The following is a 20,198-nucleotide window of genomic DNA, read 5'->3' as shown; positions in this document are numbered from 1 at the left end:
GAAACCATATGCTTCCTATTACAAGTAAGGGGCTGCTTAGTCCTGGAGTAACCAGACACACACAGATTGGTGAGTGGAAATAATTATGCAACTTCAGTCTGTACAATTAAAAAATGGTTGAAAACAAGAACACTTTTTCTCATATCGAGGTCCTGTTTTGTACACTGACGTAATAATCAAGTCGCAGGTACAAGCACTACGTAAGACTTTACAGCTTTTACATTGTGGCCGCAGAATACATAATACTACAGCTGTTTCTAATTCTGAACCTTTAACATGGTTGTTGTTTAGGGGCCCGAAATGAAGCTTCCTTCTTTTTCATTTTCTTCTTCGTATTTTTCATGTAAAAACGTAGGATTCTGCCACACTGATTAGGAATAGTTTCTTCATTCTTTTGTGTTAGTTTCATGTCTTGCCCTTGAGCACTCTGGCACCACCAATTGCTCAAGCTCAGACCATTTATGCGCGTAACTTTTGAACCTCATGACTGATTGTTTTCCAAACTTTTCCCGAAATGTCACGGATGATTTTCGGACTAAGCCTGCTCATTATTCATTCATGTGGATTTTTGATTCTCAAGCTCTTTTGTCTGTTACAGCCAATTGTTTGTGGCAAAGCTTCCAGAAAATGAAAGGAGACTGAAACCAACAACAGAAACAAACAATCAGGAAGATGGTGATCACAGTGATTAACTTGCCATAACGACTCAAGACCCCAGTTTGAGAAAGCACGAAAAAATTTGAGTTGTTTGAAAAAACAGAGTTTTGTCATATTTGCCTTAATCAAATAATCTTTGTGCCTGGGAATCTTCTTCTTCAGGCTGAGGCTATAGTGAACCAACCAGCTATGGATTTACTGATTTATTGAATTATTCAGAGGCAACAAACTTTTCTTACAATCTTTACGGTTGTCAAATAGTTTCTCGAGTTATCTGAAAGGTTTTAGATTTTCAGAACCAGTTGTCCTCTGCCAAAACAAGCCAGACAGGATCCTGACTTGATATAGATTATCTTGACGACATTGCGCTTCTAGATATTTCATCCATCTGTTTATCACCATTCACTGTTCTTGCCTTCTCTATGTGTGTTATCCCATAGATGTCCGTGTGAACTACTGCTATACCAAGTTTGAAAATGGGCGCTGTCAGGCTCCAAAACCTCAAAACACTACCAAGGAAGTGTGCTGTTGCATTGGCATGCCAGGTCAAGGCTGGGGAGACCCCTGTGAAATCTGCCCCATCAAAGGACAGGGTGTGTATTCTACACATAAAACAGACACTGCTGCGCAAAACACATAGATGTGAGAAACCGCTCATATTCATGTAAGCTCATGATCAAAACGTTTGATGACTTTTGACATCTGACGGTTCCAGAGGGGTATCGCGATCTCTGCCCTAACGAGGGATATCAACGTGGGCCAGATGAACATCCAAAAGGTAAATAGGCTGATAATAAATCTGCATTTTTCAATATCTCTGTTATGGTTGTGGCATTTAATTTCAATCTGTGTTGACATTTCTGATTGTAGATATTGATGAATGCATCAATAATCCTTGTGTTAATGGCCAGTGCATTAACACGGACGGCTCTTTCCGCTGTGAATGTCCCATGGGATACCGCCTTGACATTAGTGGAGTCAGATGTGAAGGTCAGTCAGGTCATTTTCTTTTTTCTTATCCTCCTGATTGCTCTTTTAGTCATTCTGAGTCGCTTTTTTCGTTTTTTTTCTTCAACACAGACACTAATGAGTGCGACATTGGAAATCCCTGTGGAAACGGCACATGCACTAATGTTATTGGGGGATTTGAGTGTGCGTGCGATGACGGCTTTGAGCCTGGGCCAATGATGACCTGCGAAGGTATCCGAAGCTGTATCTGAGCCCCCGTTTAGGTCATGGGTGTCTTAATGTGTAACTTGTGGTTTTTCTGTTTCCGGTCCAGACATCAACGAGTGCGCCCAGAATCCTCTGCTGTGCGCCTTCCGCTGTGTTAATGTAGTGGGTTCGTACGAGTGTAAATGCCCAACAGGCTACGTGCTGCGGGAGGACAGGAGGATGTGTAAAGGTATAACAGTAAAATGACTCACCCGTGTAGTCAGAGTTCGCAGGTCCATTAACGGGAAAGCTCTGGTAGAAATTCTCACAAAAAGCCATGCCAGCACCTTCCATAAAGTTACATAACGCACTCTCGCACTGTTTCTGTGAGATCCTCAAGGGTTCTCTGTCTGGGATGAACTTAAATCACTCTGACAACTGTAACCCACCGAGTCTCTGTTTACACCTCTGATCTCTCATATACCTCGCACGCCATAGCAACAGTTGTATTTGGAGGGAAGTGGTGAGTCAGGAGGAACATGTCAGTGTCTATAACGTCACTGTTTACATTACAGCTCCAAACAGACCACCAACTACCCCACTACAACCCTGTTATCAATCCAGAGCTCAGTGTTGGATTTAGTGGTTAGATTAAACTCTGGCATACTTTGTCTGAGTGTCTGTGTTACGTTACCTGTTGCACAGGCATGAATGCACGTGGGCTTCTTGAGGCTTTTGCATCCACTTACTCTTACTATGGTGTTTGTCTTCCAGACCAAGATGAGTGTGCAGATGGTATAGATGACTGTGACAGCAGAGGCATGACCTGCAAGAACCTGATTGGTACATATATATGTATCTGTGCACCTGGATACACACGGCTGCCCAGTGGAGAGGGCTGCATGGGTAATTATCATGGTGTCGTAGGTGGTTTTACCTTGAGTACATTTAATATAGTATGCCTCTTTACACTGTGTGTCTGTCTGCTTTAGATCTGAATGAGTGCACGGCCAAACCGGGTATCTGTAAGAACGGCCGTTGTGAGAACACTGTCGGAAGTTACCGATGCAGATGTGACCAAGGATTCATTCCCAACCCCACTCAGACAGAATGTATTGGTATGTACACTGTCATCACTTTAGAAAGGCTGTAAGGTTATCATCAGAAGAGAACCCCTTTATCTTTAATTTGCTGCCAGATAGATGAGATTAGGAGTACATAATTAAAACAAGTGTTTGCAGTGTCTAGCCACAGAGACAGTAATTGATTAAAAATCATCCATGCTACTTAATAGTTTAACAATATAAATAATTTAGACATTAATGTGCTGTATGTGTTTTGGAAGAACAGATGCTGAAGCTGAATTTAATGCTTCCATGGGAATTGAACTTTACCATGATGGTATCCAAATCTTCCTAAAATAAACAAGGGTCTGTTACTATCAGCAGAGGAGGAAGCAAGGAAATACTGCTCAAAGCCTTTCCTCCTAGTCTAAATATATAGTATAGCTCTGGATAGCTGTTATGTGTTGAGCATGGTGAGAAAACCTCCAGTGGGACTTTGTAACTGTATGGCTATCTTCCTCCTTACAGACAGTAGTGATATAGCAGTGTGGCTTATCTATTTATGTCTGCTGTGTGAGGCCAGGCCCTGTCTGGGTGGTTTGGTCTGCTTGCTGTTATTGTCTCGCTCTCACGATCCTTTCTGTGTGTGTGTCTCTCTCACCCTGCAGATAACCGTGAAGGCGTCTGCTTCACCGAGGTTCTGACCACTCTGTGTCAGATGACTTCTACTAACAGGGTCCCAGTGACCAAGTCGGAGTGTTGCTGTGATGGGGGCAGAGGATGGGGTAACAACTGTGAGCTCTGTCCCCTGCCAGGGACGACCCAGTACAAGAAGATGTGTCCTCTGGGACCTGGGTACACCACTGATGGAAGAGGTAGCTTAATGAGTATTTAGTAATCCACATTTACCTTCTACAATTCAGAAGCGTTGAGCTGGAAGTCACCGGATTTGGATGACACTGTGAAGTTATTAGCTAGTTCTAACTAGCTTTTCTAGCAAGGTTCATCGACTGTAAACAGACACAGACACCTTCTAATTAGCGCTTAAAATGCTCAATTTTCACTCACCAAAGCTGAAGCACTAACTTCTAGGACACTTTGTGCAGTTAGCCAAACAATAAACAATCATCATTTGAAAGATAGTTGAATTAAAAAAAAAACATCCAAAAGGTAAAACATCAACACAGCTGTATAGCCCATCTGTTCCTCGTGCTATATAGTTATCACTTTACTGGCACCAAATATCTGTATTTTTATTAAAATATGAAGACACTGATTTGATGTCCTTCTGAAAATGAACCAATTTTTGTGGTGAAGATGATCAGGGTAATGTAATCAGAGATATTTAACTACACAACACACACTGCGGTGAATAAACACACTATTGTGCCATTTTTTTCCTTCAGTTACCAAGGAGATTGGTGATTTTTTTTTTGAAATATTACTCTGTGGTTTATAGTTACTCTGTGATTTCCACATTGAAAACCACAAACATGGTTCGGCGTTTAAGTGACTATAATTAGCTGAGGTGAAGCCTAGCAGAAAGCTTCCGCTTACAGCAGTTTATGTTGGCAACCACCTATCAGTCACAATGGACATGGGCTTAATAAAGCTTAACTTTGAGTCTTAATACAATCTAAACAAGTAGATTATCACTAAATTCACACCCCATTCAGTGAGCACAGAGTAGAAAATTATCTATGACAGATTCTTTTTTTTGTACCAGGTGCTGTGTGTGTGTGTGTGTGTGTGTGTGTGTGTGTGTGTGTGTGTGTGTGTGTGTGTGTGTGTGTGTGTGTGTGTGTGTGTGTGTGTGTGTGTGTGTGTGTGTGTGTGTGTGTGTGTGTGTGTGTGTGTGTGTGTGTGTGTGTGTGTTTTCCCCCAATTCTAATTTTAGGCATTTTAACACAAGACAAAGGGGACTGACTCCATTTTGCAGCCTCAAATGGTCTAACAGAGGAACTTTTTGACACTTTGACTCAGTTTTTCAGTCCAGAGAAAATAGTGATCAAACATCAATCGATGAAAATAAATACTATGTATCTTTTTATCTGCTTTTGCATTAAGTATCCCTGTTGGTGTGAGTATATGCCAGCAGGCAGTTCCTCCCTCACTGAACTCCCTTGACATTACAAGGCACAAAAGCAGCATTATTTTAATCATTCCCTATATGTCTGTATTTGGTCAATACAGATAACAATGACAAGGTCAGTGATCATTGTTTCTAAGTTATAAGGCTTTCTGTCAATTTTCAACCAGTAAATTGTGAACTTGGCCTTGACGACCTTGGTGGTTGTAAGCCAAATTTTAATAGACTGTTAACATGATCCCATTCTACACTCCTACAAGTTTTATCAGAAGTCATTCAAAACTTTTCAAGCTATCGTGTTTACAGACATAAAGAATTACACACACGCACTCAAACTAGAGATGGCACGATACCACTTTTTTATGTCCGATACCGATATCATAAATTTGGATATCTGCCGGTACCGATATGAATAGTGTGTTTTTTAATCAATAAAACTGTTTTTTTTAAATATATTGCTGCATTTTGTGTAAGTTCATACTCAAGTTTAAATAAACAACAACACTAAAGCTATTCTGTTATACCTGTATGTAAAAATACACTGCACCCAAAATATTTCATAGTTCAGCAATACTGAACAATCTAATAAACTTAAACCTACTTTATCCTCCCTATTCTGGTGTTTTAAATAGTACTTAGCAGAAATATTAAGCAACCTAACTAATAGGGTTGTAAACTCCCAACAAAAAAAAAATAGGGAACCACCCCCCACCCCCCACGTCATGATGCTTAATCGGCGTGATCAGCTTTAATTTGATGCAGTGTGGAAAAAAATGCACAGAAATAAATTTATTTTCAAGAATAATTAAATAGATTCAACATCTTTCTTCAACAGAACTGCAGACTGCACAGATGGTATCTTCCCAAAGGAAAAAGTAGTATAGCTTACTAGGGTATATTAGACTTAACAGTTACTATATACAGTAATGGACTTCTATACATTTTACTTCAGATTAAAACTTTGGGTGTAAGATTCAGATAATTATTTATTAAAAGCTAGACATTTAAAATGAGAATAAGAAAAAAAAGTATGTCTTTGTGCCCCCTTTTCCCTGTTAATGCCCTATCGGCCCCCCTGGTTAAACTTTGCTAGATCCGCCCCTGCACAGTTACCAGCCGTCAGCTACAAAAGATCCTCGAGTAGAAAGTAATATTAAATAAATTCTAACAACAGCTTATCAAGGTTAAACGTGCTGCTGTTGCTCAGCCGCTGGTTTCCTCTTTCTGGCACGAAGTGGGCGATGAACGAACAAGAGAGACGGACTCGCGACAGAAAAGCCGATCAGCTGATCATTGATCAGTTTCAAGATTGAAGTAGCAACAGGAGAGGGAGGGAGAGAGAAGAGGCAGTCGCTCCATATATCGGTTGTTAAGCTTAACGCTGGAATGCTTTACAAACATTCAGAGATGAACTTCTACACTTGCTTTACTTCTCTCTGGGATCACTTCCTTGGAGATGAAATGCTAGTTTGGTAGCGAGGCTACAAATACACACAGCCACTCTATCACGTGAGCACACTGCTCCGATGTGCTACGGTTATGAGCAGAGTTACGCCATGTCGCAAGTTTTGTGAGGTGCTTTTTTTTTATATTTAATGGATCGGATTACATTTTTTATTTCTCTCCGATATCCGATCCAGTAATTTACGTCAGTATCGGACCGATACCGATATGTAATATCGGATTGGTCCATCTCTAACTCAAACGCTGCAAAATAGTGCAAAAAACACAATACGGGACACAATACGATGAGTTGAGGCCCTAAAAATGGGGCCAGTGATTAATTTTTCTAAAACTGCCATTGCGTGTATGTAAACCAGAAACCAGACAATTATGAGTAGTGAAGGTTAAATAATATAAGATGGTTGTTGTTATCTGTGTTGACATCACTTGCAAAGCATTAACTTTTTTTCTGGTTAACAAAATTTGTAAGATCAGTGATTTTATACCCGAAATACATTTTTTAATTGATGGTGCATAAAAGAACGCATAACAGATATTTCCTCCAACTTTTGTGGAACTATTCGGTCTTTTGATATGTAATTATTGTCAAAATCTGAAAGAAACCAAATCTTGAACTAACTTGAAGTAAGCTGGCGTTTCTCATTTCTGTCCAGATATCGATGAGTGCCGTGTGATGGGGAACTTGTGCAGGAATGGTCAGTGTATCAACAGTCTGGGCTCCTACAGTTGCATCTGCAAACCTGGCTACACTGCTGACATCACTGGCACGCAGTGTGTGGGTAAGGCTTAAATTCACCTCCAGTGTTTACACAGAATTGAAACCTCTCGTTCTCATTCCTGCTGTCTAGTAAAGAACCCAAACTATGTGGGTGGACTTCCCACACCACTCCTATGAAAAATGCAGCTCGGGTCTGTCTTTCTCATGATCTCTGTTTATGGAATTTCTGGCTACAGGATCTGTTTCTTTATTTTGAATCATTCTGCCTCTCCCTCTAGATGTGGATGAGTGCATACAGGCACCAAAGCCTTGTAACTTTATCTGTAAGAACACGGAGGGAGGGTACCTCTGTTCCTGCCCCCGAGGATACATCCTTCAGGAGGATGGAAAGAGCTGCAGAGGTAACTTGCACAAGCACCAAAAGAAGCCCGCAATTAAGCCCAATGGTTGTCACATCACTTGAGTTCAGCGATTTTCATGCTTGATTTAGTTTCCAGGTTGGAGCTGCTACATTCTGCGTTCTGCTTGCTGTCCTAAGATGCTCAATTTTAAATGCTCACTGCAAGTGTGCCCTTTGCCTTTGACACAGTGCATCTCTCTGTATCTGTGTTTATCAGGCGTGTTTATACGCCTAAACAAATAGTGCTCATAGTGTTCTTTATTTACCATAGTTTTAGCTTCCCCCTCTACAGTACCCCTCTATGTTTCCGGTGTCTAGTTCATTTGTAGGTCAGTGACTGTAGAAGGACTGGAATTTGCTTGAAAAAGAGCAGTCCACATACAGTAGAGCAAGTAGTAGTCTTAGATGACTGCGACCCCTGTATCTTAACTATGAAGTATGAAATAGGTTCAGTTGGGAAATTCATTCTTTATGTTGTTCTTGTTTACAGATCTGGATGAGTGTTCGACCAAACAGCACAACTGTCAGTTCTTATGCGTCAACACCATCGGTGGCTTCACCTGCAAATGTCCTGCTGGCTTCACCCAGCATCACACTGCCTGCATTGGTAAAAACACATATACAGTCTACACAGTCGTATACAACATCCGGTGATTTTTTCCCTTTAAATTCTGAATTGTCTTTAATCAAACTGCCTGTGTAGTCTGAATAGGATTTCACACAGACTGTTGGTCTTTTCAAAGAAGAATTTTTTAAAGTGTCATCCTGCCCAGCTCATAATAGACACGGGAAGCACTGTTTTGTCTATTTCTTTATATACCCATTAAATGTTAATGGACTCTGGCGGATATCACACTGATCTTATTAGGCCGGTCTGGTTTGTAGTCATGGCAGCTTAACAATGCTTGTTATGGAACATTGCAGTAGATCGCCATGACAACTCCAAGCCTTTTTTCCAGACCATAAAACGGCACCCGAGACCTCACATCAAATCAGTGTCAGGGAATCCTCGGGTTTGGCTTTTTTTAGAGTGTAACCCAAATGGCACACAGCAGGTGTGGATGTGCTGTTAGTCTACGAGCAATGAGCTGGGAAAAACATGACTGTGACGTAAAGCTGTTGTTCCAGTCATACTATGATCGCTGTTTGCCAATATTTAAGAGAAAGTGGTACAAAATGAACCTCTGAGTCATAGGAGGATAGTGTCATTTGGCTGTAGATTCCAAATATGCTTCAAAGTTGACCTAAATTGTTTTTCCTTATTTCAGTCATATGTGTGATTCACTAAGGTGGATGCTCATCAAACAAGCTGTTCAGTGGGGAAAGTAGTGGCCGTTTCCAGACATATTATAGATGCTACTCTTCTTCTCTCCCCAGCACATCTATTTTGTGCATGTCCAGCACCATCATTTTTTTTGTTCTTCAACTCTGCTAGACTAGCTTGTGTCATTTCACGTGTCGACACAATCTTTGTTTTAAATGACCCCTCTTTCAATCAAGCCATTTTGATCCTTTCCCTTTAAGCCATCTTTCCTGTAATTGGCTGCCCCTCATAAACAGTGGGTGGGTGTGTCTGCTATAATCACCGACCAAATTAAGAATATCCAATGTCCTCGACATCTTACAGAAACAAGAGTAAATAAAACAGTTTGAGCATTTACTAACATGCGGTTTGCTTGTACATGCACAGATTTTATTATGTGAATCTCTACCCGTGTTTAGCATGAATCCACAACTGTAATACTTTACATCCACTGACACCAGTAAGGAAAATCATAACGTGTCCACTTTAAATCAGCTTTGAAACCCATAGTTGGGTTGCCTGGGGACAAAGTAGACTATCCTGCTATGCTTTAGCATTATGTCCCACGCACTGATTGTTTCTTCAAATGGAAAGCTAAACTGCAAACGTGTTAGCAGTCTTTCTAAATCTCAACCAACTGTGAAAAATAACAACACATTTAAAAGCTGAGATTTAGAGATTACTCTGTTTCCCAGCATGAACTTCAACGTTGTGTTCAGATTTACACAGATTCCAATCACAACAATCAAACCTGTTTCTCAAACACCCACTTCTACATTTTTTCCCCCGAAAACTCTTGTTAACGAGCGCTGGCTTTTCTTTTATTCCCAAGGTCAGGAATTCAAATTTAAATATTTGTTTTTGCCACTTCTGATCTGATCTTCGTTCAGCTGATTAGGGATTTTATTCTTGAACCCCTTTCAGACATCAAGACAGTTTGTACCAAGAGTTTACAGTAACCTGACCTATTTTTAGAGGCCGGTGCCAACTGTGAATGAATTTTTATTGACTCAGCAAGTCCAAATCAGGGTAATGAGCCTTTATGCCATGTTTCCAGTTTTACCCTTGTCTGAACCGTCCCTTTTTGTCCATGCAGACAACAATGAATGCGCAACAGACCCCAATCTGTGCGGCTCCAGTGGCGTCTGCCAGAACACGCCAGGCAGCTTCAATTGCGATTGCCAGCGGGGATTCTCATTAGATCCTAGCGGACAAACCTGCGAAGGTCTAAAAACAATTTGTTCCAACCCAGCATCAGCTGATTAATCACAGGAAAAGACTCTGAGTAATTTTGTGTTGTGTGTGTGTGTGCGTTTGACAGATATGGATGAGTGTGACGGCAATCACAGATGCCAGCATGGCTGTCAGAACTTAGTAGGTGGATACAGGTGCAGCTGTCCCCAAGGCTACCTGCAGCACTATCAGTGGAATCAGTGTGTTGGTAAGTTATACCGCTGTCCTCTTTGACAGCAAATATAACAATTCTTTCATTTTGGAACATCCTCATGAATTGGTTGCTAAAATATCAACCATATAGCCTTGAAGTTCTCCAATAGAGTCTATTTTATTAGAAAATCTTCTCAATTTATTGTGTTAGTGCTAATGAACGATTGAAGTAGGTAAAAAATCAAATAAAAGGTAGGGTAACATCAAAAATGCATTTGGTATGTAAAATAAGTAGGAATAGCTAAGTTATCGAGAAAGCAATTATATGTACTGTGTGTGTCCTGATGTGTGCACCGCCGAATAAACAAGTGGTGGTTAGTTAAATCTCTAATTTTAGTTTGAATGTCTGCACATATTTACGACATTCATTGCAGGCTTTCCCAGTATTGTTTGTCTCTTTTAACTGGAATGACCCCGTGTTTGTTTACTTCCCGTCAACTTCCTGTGACCCAGATGAGAACGAGTGCCTGAACAGCCAGATCTGCGGGGGAGCGTCGTGCCACAACACCCTGGGGAGTTTCCGTTGCCTTTGCCCCACCGGCTTTAACTACGAGCAGACCGGCGGAGGCTGCACGGACATCAACGAGTGCTCCACGAGCCAGAACCCATGCAAGTTTGGCTGTTCAAACACGGATGGAGGCTACTTATGTGGATGTCCACCTGGGTACTTCCGTGCAGGACAAGGGTAAGTAAACGAGCGAATGCGGTGGTAACGTTTCCTCTGTGTTTATAGGTTACTGATGGCTTTACTTTTGCTTTCAGACACTGCGTCACAGGTTTGGGCTTCACAAGTCCTGGACAGGGAAGTGAAATGGAGGATAATTCCCTCTCACCCGAGGCCTGCTACGAATGTAAAATCAATGGCTATCCCAAGAAGGGACGCAAACGTCGCAGCATTAACTCAACACAGGAAAATCCTCTGGAAGACATGCAGGTATGTATGAAGCCCACTGTCCCCTGTATTTTTTTAAGAGAAATTGAAGGTTTTGAAAAGTTGATGGATTCTATAAGAGACACTACGTTTATATTTCACTACTTTAAGTCTTAATAAAATAAATAAATGAAGGTCCCTGATTTCTTACAAAGAGTTTTCCCCTCTATAGCAGGGAAAGGCCTTGTAACAGAAATGGGACCAAAACCTTCATGTAAAAAAAGGAACAACTTTGTGAAAATCAGTATTAAATGACAGATCTACCAACTGATTACAAGTCTTTTTTTTTTTTCATAATGTCTCCAGCGTCTAGTCAGACTTTAATTAACACTGATTCACAGATTCACTCTGCTGTGTTTGCACACGACTTTACTATTGGACATCTTTAGCCTCTAAACTCAGCCAGACCACATTTTCTCTTTGCAGCTAACTGAGACAGAGGCGGTCAGCCTGGCCAGTGTGGACATCGAAGACACTCTCCAGTTCCACCTGAACATCAGTGACCTGAGTAACCGCGACCACATCCTCGAGTTTACCCCGGCCTTAAGCACACTGAGCGACCATGTGCGTTACAGCATCGACTACGGGAATGAGGAAGGCTACTTCAAAATCAACCAGCGGGAGGGTGTCAGCTACCTGCACTTGAGCAAGAAGAAGGGCCTCGTGCCAGGCGCATACTACCTTCAGATCAGCAGTATGCCCCTCTACAGGAAGAAGGAGCTGGCTGAGCTGGAGGACCAACATGATAAAGACTACCTCACAGGACAGCTGGGAGACATACTGAAGATGAGGGTGCAGATCATGCTCCATTAACCATCACAAGACTGAGAGAGGCGGATGTTGCCAGCAGCTGCTAATCCAGTGTCAAGCTCACAGTCCCTCCTGAAAAAGGCCAAACATTTCTGACTCTGGTTCAGCAGCTAAGGGTTAACGTCTACTCACTCGAAGGGCTCGCCACCAAAGAGACAAGACGGGGGTGGGGGTGGGGGGGATGGACTGTTCTGTGTCATTTGATCACCAAAGATGATTCTGCATATCATAGGTACAATTTCTGTGGAAAGTATCCACCGAAGGTGTGAAAGATTCCAGTCGAAATAAAAAGCATATCACCCCGACACACCACTCCAGCTGCGTTTAAAGCACTAGAGGGTGTGGATAGGGTTTGTAATTGTATGGTTTAATCTTGTATAATGATATGTGGAATCGGATGCCGCATTGAAGGGCTTGTGGACTGCAGAAAGCTCTAAGGGCCAAGTTTGTTTGTTTTCTTAGAACTCAGCTTAAGTGGCGGGGGGATAAAAAGAAAGAGGCGAGTCCCAATAGTCTGAAATAAATTCATTTCCTCCCCTCAGGTAAATGACTATCAAACCTGGATACACACATTTCTTTGTTTCCCCAAATAAGGCTTAGGAGAGGAGAGGAACCCATTGTGGACTATTGAGATGTAGCTATGTCGGAGGTTGAACAACTCCTACCGCGTATTTTTGAACTATGCTTTTCCATTTTCCTACTGACTAGAATAATTCATATTTACTGGTGCTAGCAACACATCCACATAGACTTTTGAATGCACTCAGTAGTGAACAAGGCACAATCCCATTGGCCTTTCTGAAGGTTTCGTGTCTTTGCAACAGTAACAGCTAGCTTCATAGCCTGCCTGCTCTCCTCTATACTACATGTAAATTGTGTTTATACTGTAATAATCAATGCCACTTTTAATCTATGAAGCTTTTGTAAACTAGAGGATACCCCTGGAATAGAGGGGAAGGGGTTGTAATGGTGCTTATAATGACCAACTACTTCCTTTGTAAACTGTGTATACATACAGACACACACACAAACGCACACACAAAACACATTGATGATGCCAAACCTGGGCCTTCATGATTATGCACTGAGGTCTTCATGGCCACATATTCTCTCACAAGTCAAAATCAGTGCTGCATTGCAATGGACCAGCCTGACACATCAGTGAGGGTTTAGATGTAAATTCACAATAAAAACATTTTTGGAGTACATGTACTCACTGCTGTGTTTCCCCCCCTTTATCTGAATTGTATTACCATTGTAACCAAGTTGAGCAGGCACCTATATGTCCTCTTTCTGCACACGTCTGTATTAAGTAAAGGGAAGTTACCAAGTCTCTGGCGGATGAAATAGTTAGAGCAGATTACATTCTTGTGTATGACTGCCCCCATGTGGCCATATGGAAGAATAGCTTTGTTGAGAATTTATAACTTTAGTGAACTTTTACTAGGAACGCATGGTTTTAAGTCCCAGCAAAACTCTAGACTCAAATATAAAACAAAACTTTATTTCTTATTTTATCAAAGTTAAGACTAACATATTTTAAAAACACATGAGGGTTTCAGTTGGTTCCAGTTGATCCAAAACCTCCAGCGCCACGGTCTGTTTCATCGAGTGTCTAAAACAGAAAAGATAAATAAATAAAGGCAAACACTTGGATTTAAAGACTAAAACTAATCTGAAGAAATACACAAGAAAACAAATGCATTATTAAACCTTTATTATTTCTACATAGTTTTCTTTTTCCTACTCTGAACACAAAGCGACTTCTTTAAGCAACCTTAAAGAAGACTAATTTTCTGGTTCTGAAACTCAGAGGATGAGATTCAGCTTTATGACAATTTCTGTGTCACAGACATAAGCCTAGACATCTTTAAGTAGAATAGCCTATAATAATTCAAGAGCAACCAAAAATGGCAGCTTCTAATAGCCACACAGCTGAAGCTTCGCATCTTTTCATGACCATCTATGTTGCACCGGTTTTAATTAGATCTACCCAATAAACTCAACTTTGAATTTACCTCTTGCTCCACCAGATCTGGGTAGCAGATCTTCTCACACACCAGCTGAGCAACTCTGTCGCCCTTTTTCACTGTAAGGTTAAAAGGAAGCAGATGAGATAACCTTTAAATCTGACTGATCGATAAAAGTATTCATATCAAGCGTTTATGTGTATACTTTCATTATTAAGCTCCAATAGGCTGAAAAGTGTCAACAGTAAAAATATTATTTATTTTTTGTCTTAAATGAAATATAAGCAATATATGTGAAGCTCAATTTATCATTCTCAGATCACTTTTAGACCTTTTTTTGGTCTTCAAAGTGAAGCCAATAGCTTAAATAGTCTTTCACACAAATACCAATTCTTTTTTTTTTTTTTTTTTTTAATCACAAATTTTACTGATAAATAATAGCTGATAATTGCATCATTCTTTTAAAGTATCCAAGTCTACTTTCGTACCATACTGCATCTATATTAAGCGGAGCGCATGGATATCATCCCCTAATCTGATTACTTTCATTGGTTACTGTGGTTATGAAAGACTGACAATATACATTATTGTCACCATAACTCACCTTCAAACGTCTCTTTGCCAAAGTTGAACAGCACAACACCAACATTTCCTCTGTAGTCCTCATCTACAACTCCAGCTGAGGAGAACATGCGACACATAACACAAATTAAAATGTCATGTCTGTACACTACTGGGGTTAACTTGCAATGATTAGGTCAGATAGCTAGCTAGCTAGCTCACCACCAACATCAATGAAGTGTTTTGCTGCCAGTCCAGATCTTGGTGCTGGGGAGGGAAAAACCACAAAAAGACAGTTACAGGCGACCTGGTGTTTTACAACTGGTGCACAAACAGGAAAGACTAACACGAGTTCACACAACAGATAACTCAAATAAAATAAAATTAAAAAACCCCAAAAACAAATAAAAATTGAATAGCAGAGAGACACTCACCAACTCTCCCATAGTAGCCATGTGGAACTGCTATCTGAATGTCTGTCTTTACAATGGCCTTATCCATAGGAGGAATGGAGTAATTATACGCACTGTTAAGTAAAGACAGTAAAGGTAAGCGTATCTGCATTTTTAAAATAATACTTTAAGTTAAAGGTACAATCAGACTTAAATATACATGCACACACATCAACAGTCACAAATTAGGCATCTAGTGAACCTAACCTAACAATTTCAGTTTAAAGAGTTACTAACCTGTAGAGGTCATAACCTGCTGCTTTAGCTGAGCCTCTGGTCGGGGTCGTAGCATGTTCAGAAAGTTTTGCAAATTTGAGGACAGGTCTTTCCTCTGCAGGGTTTGTTTCTGTCTTTGTTCTCTTTGATGGAGAAACTGCAGAAGCATCTGTGACTTCTAGGACGGGCATGTTGGCAAAGTATGCACAATTAAAAACCTACTAAAAACTAAGTAATTGATAATTAAAGGACGACACTACAAACTTCCACCAACAATCTGCTTCAGTGTGTTCCCGGGTCTGCGAGATTATTTGTATGAGATTCCCGCGTTCAGTCAAAGTAGTTAACGTGAGTTTTCTCGCGAGAGTTACTAATATAAATATTTCGAACTTCCGGTGGAAAAATATATCAGCCTACAAAAACAAAAAGGAAATCGTTGACATAAGCCTTATACATTATATATCCGAACAAAGCAGAATGACTGTTTCGCTTACGTGGTTCGAACACGACAAACAAGAAAGAAAAGAACATGACCAAACCAAAGCAGACAGTTACAAAACGCTAGGCAGGCTAGCAAAGCTAATGCCACTAAGCACTTCCTGGCGTGTCGGTCATGGTGGTGTTATCGCTCGTAATTTCTTGCTTGCCTTTATTTTTAGTTGTCATTTGAAAGTGCAGTTCTTTCCCCAAGAAACGCGGAGCAGCGTTAAAAACCCGCGAGCATAGTTGAAAGTCCTTCAGCAGTATTCGGGCCATACTGTTAATAATTTCGTTTTGCAGGTTTCTCAGGTTCACGAACGCCGCACTCCCCCCCCCCGTGTCTCGGAGCAGCTCTAAGCTTCAGCAGCGTATAAAGTACGCAAACGATTTGATAGGCTAGAACCAAGAAACGAAACACGATTTATATACTCTTCGTCGTATCGACTCGCAACCCAGTTCTGGTTGATAGGGTATGTTTTTCAGCTTTTATGCTCCTTATATCTGGAACAAACTCCCAGAAAGCCTCAGATCAGCTGAAACACTCAGTTTATTTAAATCCAGGTTGAAGACTCACCTGTTCTCAGCTGCATTTGAATAAAGCACCAAATCCACACTTTAAGCTTAAATTTCAAAACTTACATTTAACTACTGATTTTATCTACTGTTCTGATTTTATCTGTTTTGATTTTATATACTGTTGTTTGTTTGTTTGTTTGTTAATTAGTTAGTTAGTTTATTTGCTTGTTTTAATCAATTTTAAATCATGCTTTTTATTTGTTCTTGTTTCTAATGTCTCTGTAAAGCACTTTGAATCACCTTGTTGTTGAATTGTGCTATACAAATAAACTTGCCTTGCCTTGCCTTGCCTATGTTTTTAAATATAAATTTAATTTGCTGTCACAGCAGCTGGGCTAGTTCAAATCGTGGCATCAGCACCGAGATTTGGCATTATCCCCAAACGCTGCTGCATCATACCCAAAATGCTGTGCAGTCATCTCCAAAGAGCAGGACATCTCCTACTCCATATGCCACAGCATGACCCCTACATGCCGTCATAGCATCTGAACGTGCTGGTATCACGATTTAAATCAGAATCAAAATATTTTATTAATCGCCAAGGAAATAATGTCGTTACATTTGCTGTAAGACAATAACAGTAACAAACTGAACTAAATTTAATAATGTAAAAAGAGCATGTGCAAAAGAGTCTAACTATTGCACTGTGTAGTGTGCATTAGATGGGCAGGATTACTGTGGCCCCTAGAGAGTTTGTACATGCTTTGTCTCTAGGGGCCACCGTACAGGATTGATTTCTTGCATCGTTCTTTGGTGCATTTGGGTAATTTCAGTCTTTCACTGAATATTCTCCTGTGACTGGCCAGCATGTCATGGCGAAGGTGGGAGGTATTATCCACCATTGTCCTTATCTTGGACAACACCCGCCTCTCTGACACCACCTTAAGGGAGTCCAGCTCCATCCTCACAACACTACTGGCGTTTCGGATCAGTTTTATTGAGTCGATTGGCATCTGCGACTGACCACAATAGCAGGGTGGTATTGACCACAATAGCATAGAGGATGGTACTGACCACAACAGACTCGTAAAAAATCCTGAGCATTGTCTGACAGATTTTAAATGATATGGTATGATCACCTTAATTCGTCAACACAGCCTGAATTCTTCAGGCATTTTGAAGCTGTTTTTTGGAAACAGCTTCGCTCTGTTCTCTGGCAAGATGATTCCGTGCTACTTAAGTAAAGTTAAGGTCCAGGATCTGGTGAGGCCAATCCATGACTAGTGGTGCTGTTTTTCTATCTAGGTATGCTTTTACTGGATTGGCCATGTGTTTGGGATCTATTTAAAAATTAAGCTATTGGCAATCAGATGCTTTCCAGATAGTAGCTCAAAATCTGATTTTTCTTGGTTCTTGAGTGTATTGATTTTGACAGGATCCCATATATCACAGGCTGAAATGCAGTCTTAAACCACAGCCTACGAATGGCTATAGACACTCATTGTTGGACTCCTTGCCTTCTCTGTATACAGTGATGATTTGAACCAAAAGTGTCAAATTTGTTTCCTCAGTCCATAAGACCTGGTACTACTGATTTGATCTTGTGTCATTTGGCATACCTCCATCTAGTCTCCCTGGTCACAACTGAAAGGCCAGATGCATCTCTCATATTCTGGATCAGCTTTTTAGGAATTAAGTTGTCTGTTACAGTCTTTTTTTATGCTTGAATGATTCCTAGATCACTGTTAAACAACTTAAACAAACAAACAAAAACATGGTCAGGTACAAGGACTGGCCTGAAAATGACTGAAAAAACAGCCGATGTTCAAAGATCATACTCAGAGTATCTATATCCCTTTATCTGAGAACAGAGTTGAAGTTTAAGATTTTCTCCTTTGAATTCAATTCAATTTTATTTATATAGCGCCAAATCACAACATAAGTCGCCTCAAGGCGCTTCATAGATACAGAGAAAAACCCAACAATCATATGACCCCCTATGAGCAAGCACTTTGGCGACAGTGGGAAGGAAAAACTCCCTTTTAACAGGAAGAAACCTCCGGCAGAACCAGGCTCAGGGAGGGGCGGCCATCTGCTGCGACCGGTTGGGGTGAGAGAAGGAAGACAGGATAAAAGACATGCTGTGGAAGAGAGACAGAGGTTAATAACAGATATGATTCAATGCAGAGAGGTCTATTAACACATAGTGAGTGAGAAAGGTGACTGGAAAGGAAAAACTCAATGCATCATGGGAATCCCCCGGCAGCCTACGTCTATTGCAGCATAACTAAGGGAGGATTCAGGGTCACCTGGTCCAGCCCTAACTATATGCTTTAGCAAAAAGGAAAGTTTTAAGCCTAATCTTAAAAGTAGAGATAGTGTCTGTCTCCCGAATCCAAACTGGAAGCTGGTTCCACAGAAGAGGGGCCTGAAAACTGAAGGCTCTCCCTCCCATTCTACTTTTAAATACTCTAGGAACAACAAGTAGGCCTGCAGAGCGAGAGCGAAGTGCTCTAATAGGGTGATATGGTACAATTCAACTGATGGTGAATATCACCATCAGTTGAAAAGTTTGTGTTGGATCACAAATTTTAGCTCTTTCTGTGGGTTAAAAGTGGTTAAAAGGGGATTCACATTCAGTGTAATATATTCATAGACACATAATATAATCAGGGAGTTGTGGCCCAATACTGACCAGTTATGCCTGTATAGGTGTGTTTTTTTTCTTGTTTCTTTAAACTGCAAAATTTTAACTACAGCAATTAAAATAATAGTTTTAAAGTGCGCTAAATTATGTTTGAACTCTGTATTGTTGATGTGACACAGCAGATTATGGCTACTGCCAATGGTAAAGGTCGTCTTATTTGCTGATAGGGAAGGCTGATCTTGATTTGGCTGATATGTAGGTGGCATGTGCAGCTTTACTTTTAACTCAAAAGATCTTTTATGGTTTGCAATGAATAAATATGTCTGATGAAGGGTAAACATCATTATTGTTAAACCTTAGGTTCTGCTGACTACTTTCAAAGTGTGCATACTTTTTATTCCCAGTGTGCCAAACTGTATAGAATAATCATCATAAAATGAGAAAATACCCAAATGATGTCTGTAAGGTACCAAGTAAGATACTATACATTTAAAATAATAGACATCTAATTTATGTACTGCAGTATATACCCCATTTCCCCCTCCACTGACACATTTCTCTGGACAAAGAACATCTGACACTATAAATAAATATAATATATTCACATAAGGAGACATCACAAATGTTTTTAATCTTTATTTCAGCTGATTAACATTATGTGCTTAAATAGATAGACTAAAATAGGAAGGGTAAAATTTACAGAATAATCTGATTTATAATGTTCTACCTTATTCCATTGCCCTTAAAAAGTGTACTATGAAAGTAACATGAAAAATATTGAAAAAATGTCACGTGAAAGGTAAACATCTGTATAATGGCAGCAGTGTATTTTACACAGTGAATATAACAAGTGTTTAAAAAAGAACTGATAATAAAGTTGCCAATAACAAGATGTTGATCATTTCTAGAATACACACATCTACTATATACAATTATTTTACAGTCTGACCATTGCACAGCCGTGGTTGTGTCTCTGCCTTTGTTTATGAACTGATTTGAATTGATTTGACTATGTGTTTTTCTAAGCAGCTACATTCATATTTGGACACATTTCACATTTGCAAATTCAATTTCGGAAATACAGACTTGTGTGTGTGTCCTTTCTTAGCGGGCATATATATATATCTATATATACCTCTCTATATATATGCTTATATGCTGGAGTTATCCACAAATGCTTGATTGTGTTACACTTTTCTGCTGGCCTGGAAGACTAAATATTCTTGTACATTTTATTTAAACATGGCTTGTCATTATGGCAACACCATTCCTTTTCCTTTCTAGCTATATCACACTCGGATTGTTGGCATGGAAAGTGC

General features: G+C 40.2%; 2 protein-coding genes across 2 annotated transcripts in view; one reads left to right on the top strand and one right to left on the bottom strand.

Annotated features, from left to right (window-relative positions):
• Positions 1-13,731, top strand: part of fbn1 (fibrillin 1) — a 74,443-nt gene extending 60,712 nt beyond the window's left edge. Inside the window, exons 51-66 of the mRNA XM_085349505.1 lie at positions 1,098-1,250; positions 1,373-1,435; positions 1,528-1,647; positions 1,738-1,857; positions 1,940-2,062; positions 2,587-2,718; positions 2,805-2,930; positions 3,545-3,751; positions 7,083-7,208; positions 7,426-7,548; positions 8,038-8,154; positions 9,947-10,075; positions 10,172-10,291; positions 10,750-10,981; positions 11,059-11,230; positions 11,654-13,731. Of these exons, the coding sequence (XP_085205631.1) occupies positions 1,098-1,250; positions 1,373-1,435; positions 1,528-1,647; positions 1,738-1,857; positions 1,940-2,062; positions 2,587-2,718; positions 2,805-2,930; positions 3,545-3,751; positions 7,083-7,208; positions 7,426-7,548; positions 8,038-8,154; positions 9,947-10,075; positions 10,172-10,291; positions 10,750-10,981; positions 11,059-11,230; positions 11,654-12,040 (2,450 nt within the window). The 3' untranslated portion in view covers positions 12,041-13,731. The remainder of the gene's footprint in view (positions 1-1,097; positions 1,251-1,372; positions 1,436-1,527; positions 1,648-1,737; positions 1,858-1,939; positions 2,063-2,586; positions 2,719-2,804; positions 2,931-3,544; positions 3,752-7,082; positions 7,209-7,425; positions 7,549-8,037; positions 8,155-9,946; positions 10,076-10,171; positions 10,292-10,749; positions 10,982-11,058; positions 11,231-11,653) is intronic.
• On the bottom strand, positions 13,590-16,036 carry dut (deoxyuridine triphosphatase). The gene is made up of 7 exons (XM_085349515.1): positions 15,884-16,036; positions 15,258-15,414; positions 15,003-15,094; positions 14,791-14,835; positions 14,612-14,686; positions 14,056-14,126; positions 13,590-13,652 (listed from the first exon to the last, which is right to left on the bottom strand). Exons 1-7 carry the CDS (start codon positions 15,990-15,992, stop codon positions 13,596-13,598), a joined length of 606 nt encoding a protein of 201 aa, XP_085205641.1. The 5' UTR covers positions 15,993-16,036; the 3' UTR covers positions 13,590-13,595.
• Positions 16,037-20,198: the final 4,162 nt, after the last annotated feature.

This window comes from Diplotaxodon limnothrissa, linkage group LG1 (assembly GCF_057381915.1).
Source record: "Diplotaxodon limnothrissa isolate DT_005_m linkage group LG1, D_limnothrissa_male_GT1.1, whole genome shotgun sequence".
NCBI classification, from domain to species: domain Eukaryota; kingdom Metazoa; phylum Chordata; class Actinopteri; order Cichliformes; family Cichlidae; genus Diplotaxodon; species Diplotaxodon limnothrissa.
This window is presented reverse-complemented; position numbering and strand designations above follow the sequence as displayed.

Excerpts from the sequence above, each read along its gene's own strand:
- dut (XM_085349515.1), bottom strand. The coding sequence starts at position 15,992 with ATGGCCCGAATACTGCTGAAGGACTTTCAACTATGCTCGCGGGTTTTT. Across the intron at positions 15,415-15,883 it reads AATGACAACTAAAAATAAAG|AAGTCACAGATGCTTCTGCA; the intron begins GCAAGCAAGAAA and ends TGCCCGTCCTAG. Across the intron at positions 15,095-15,257 it reads GCAGGTTATGACCTCTACAG|TGCGTATAATTACTCCATTC; the intron begins GTTAGTAACTCT and ends TTTACTTAACAG.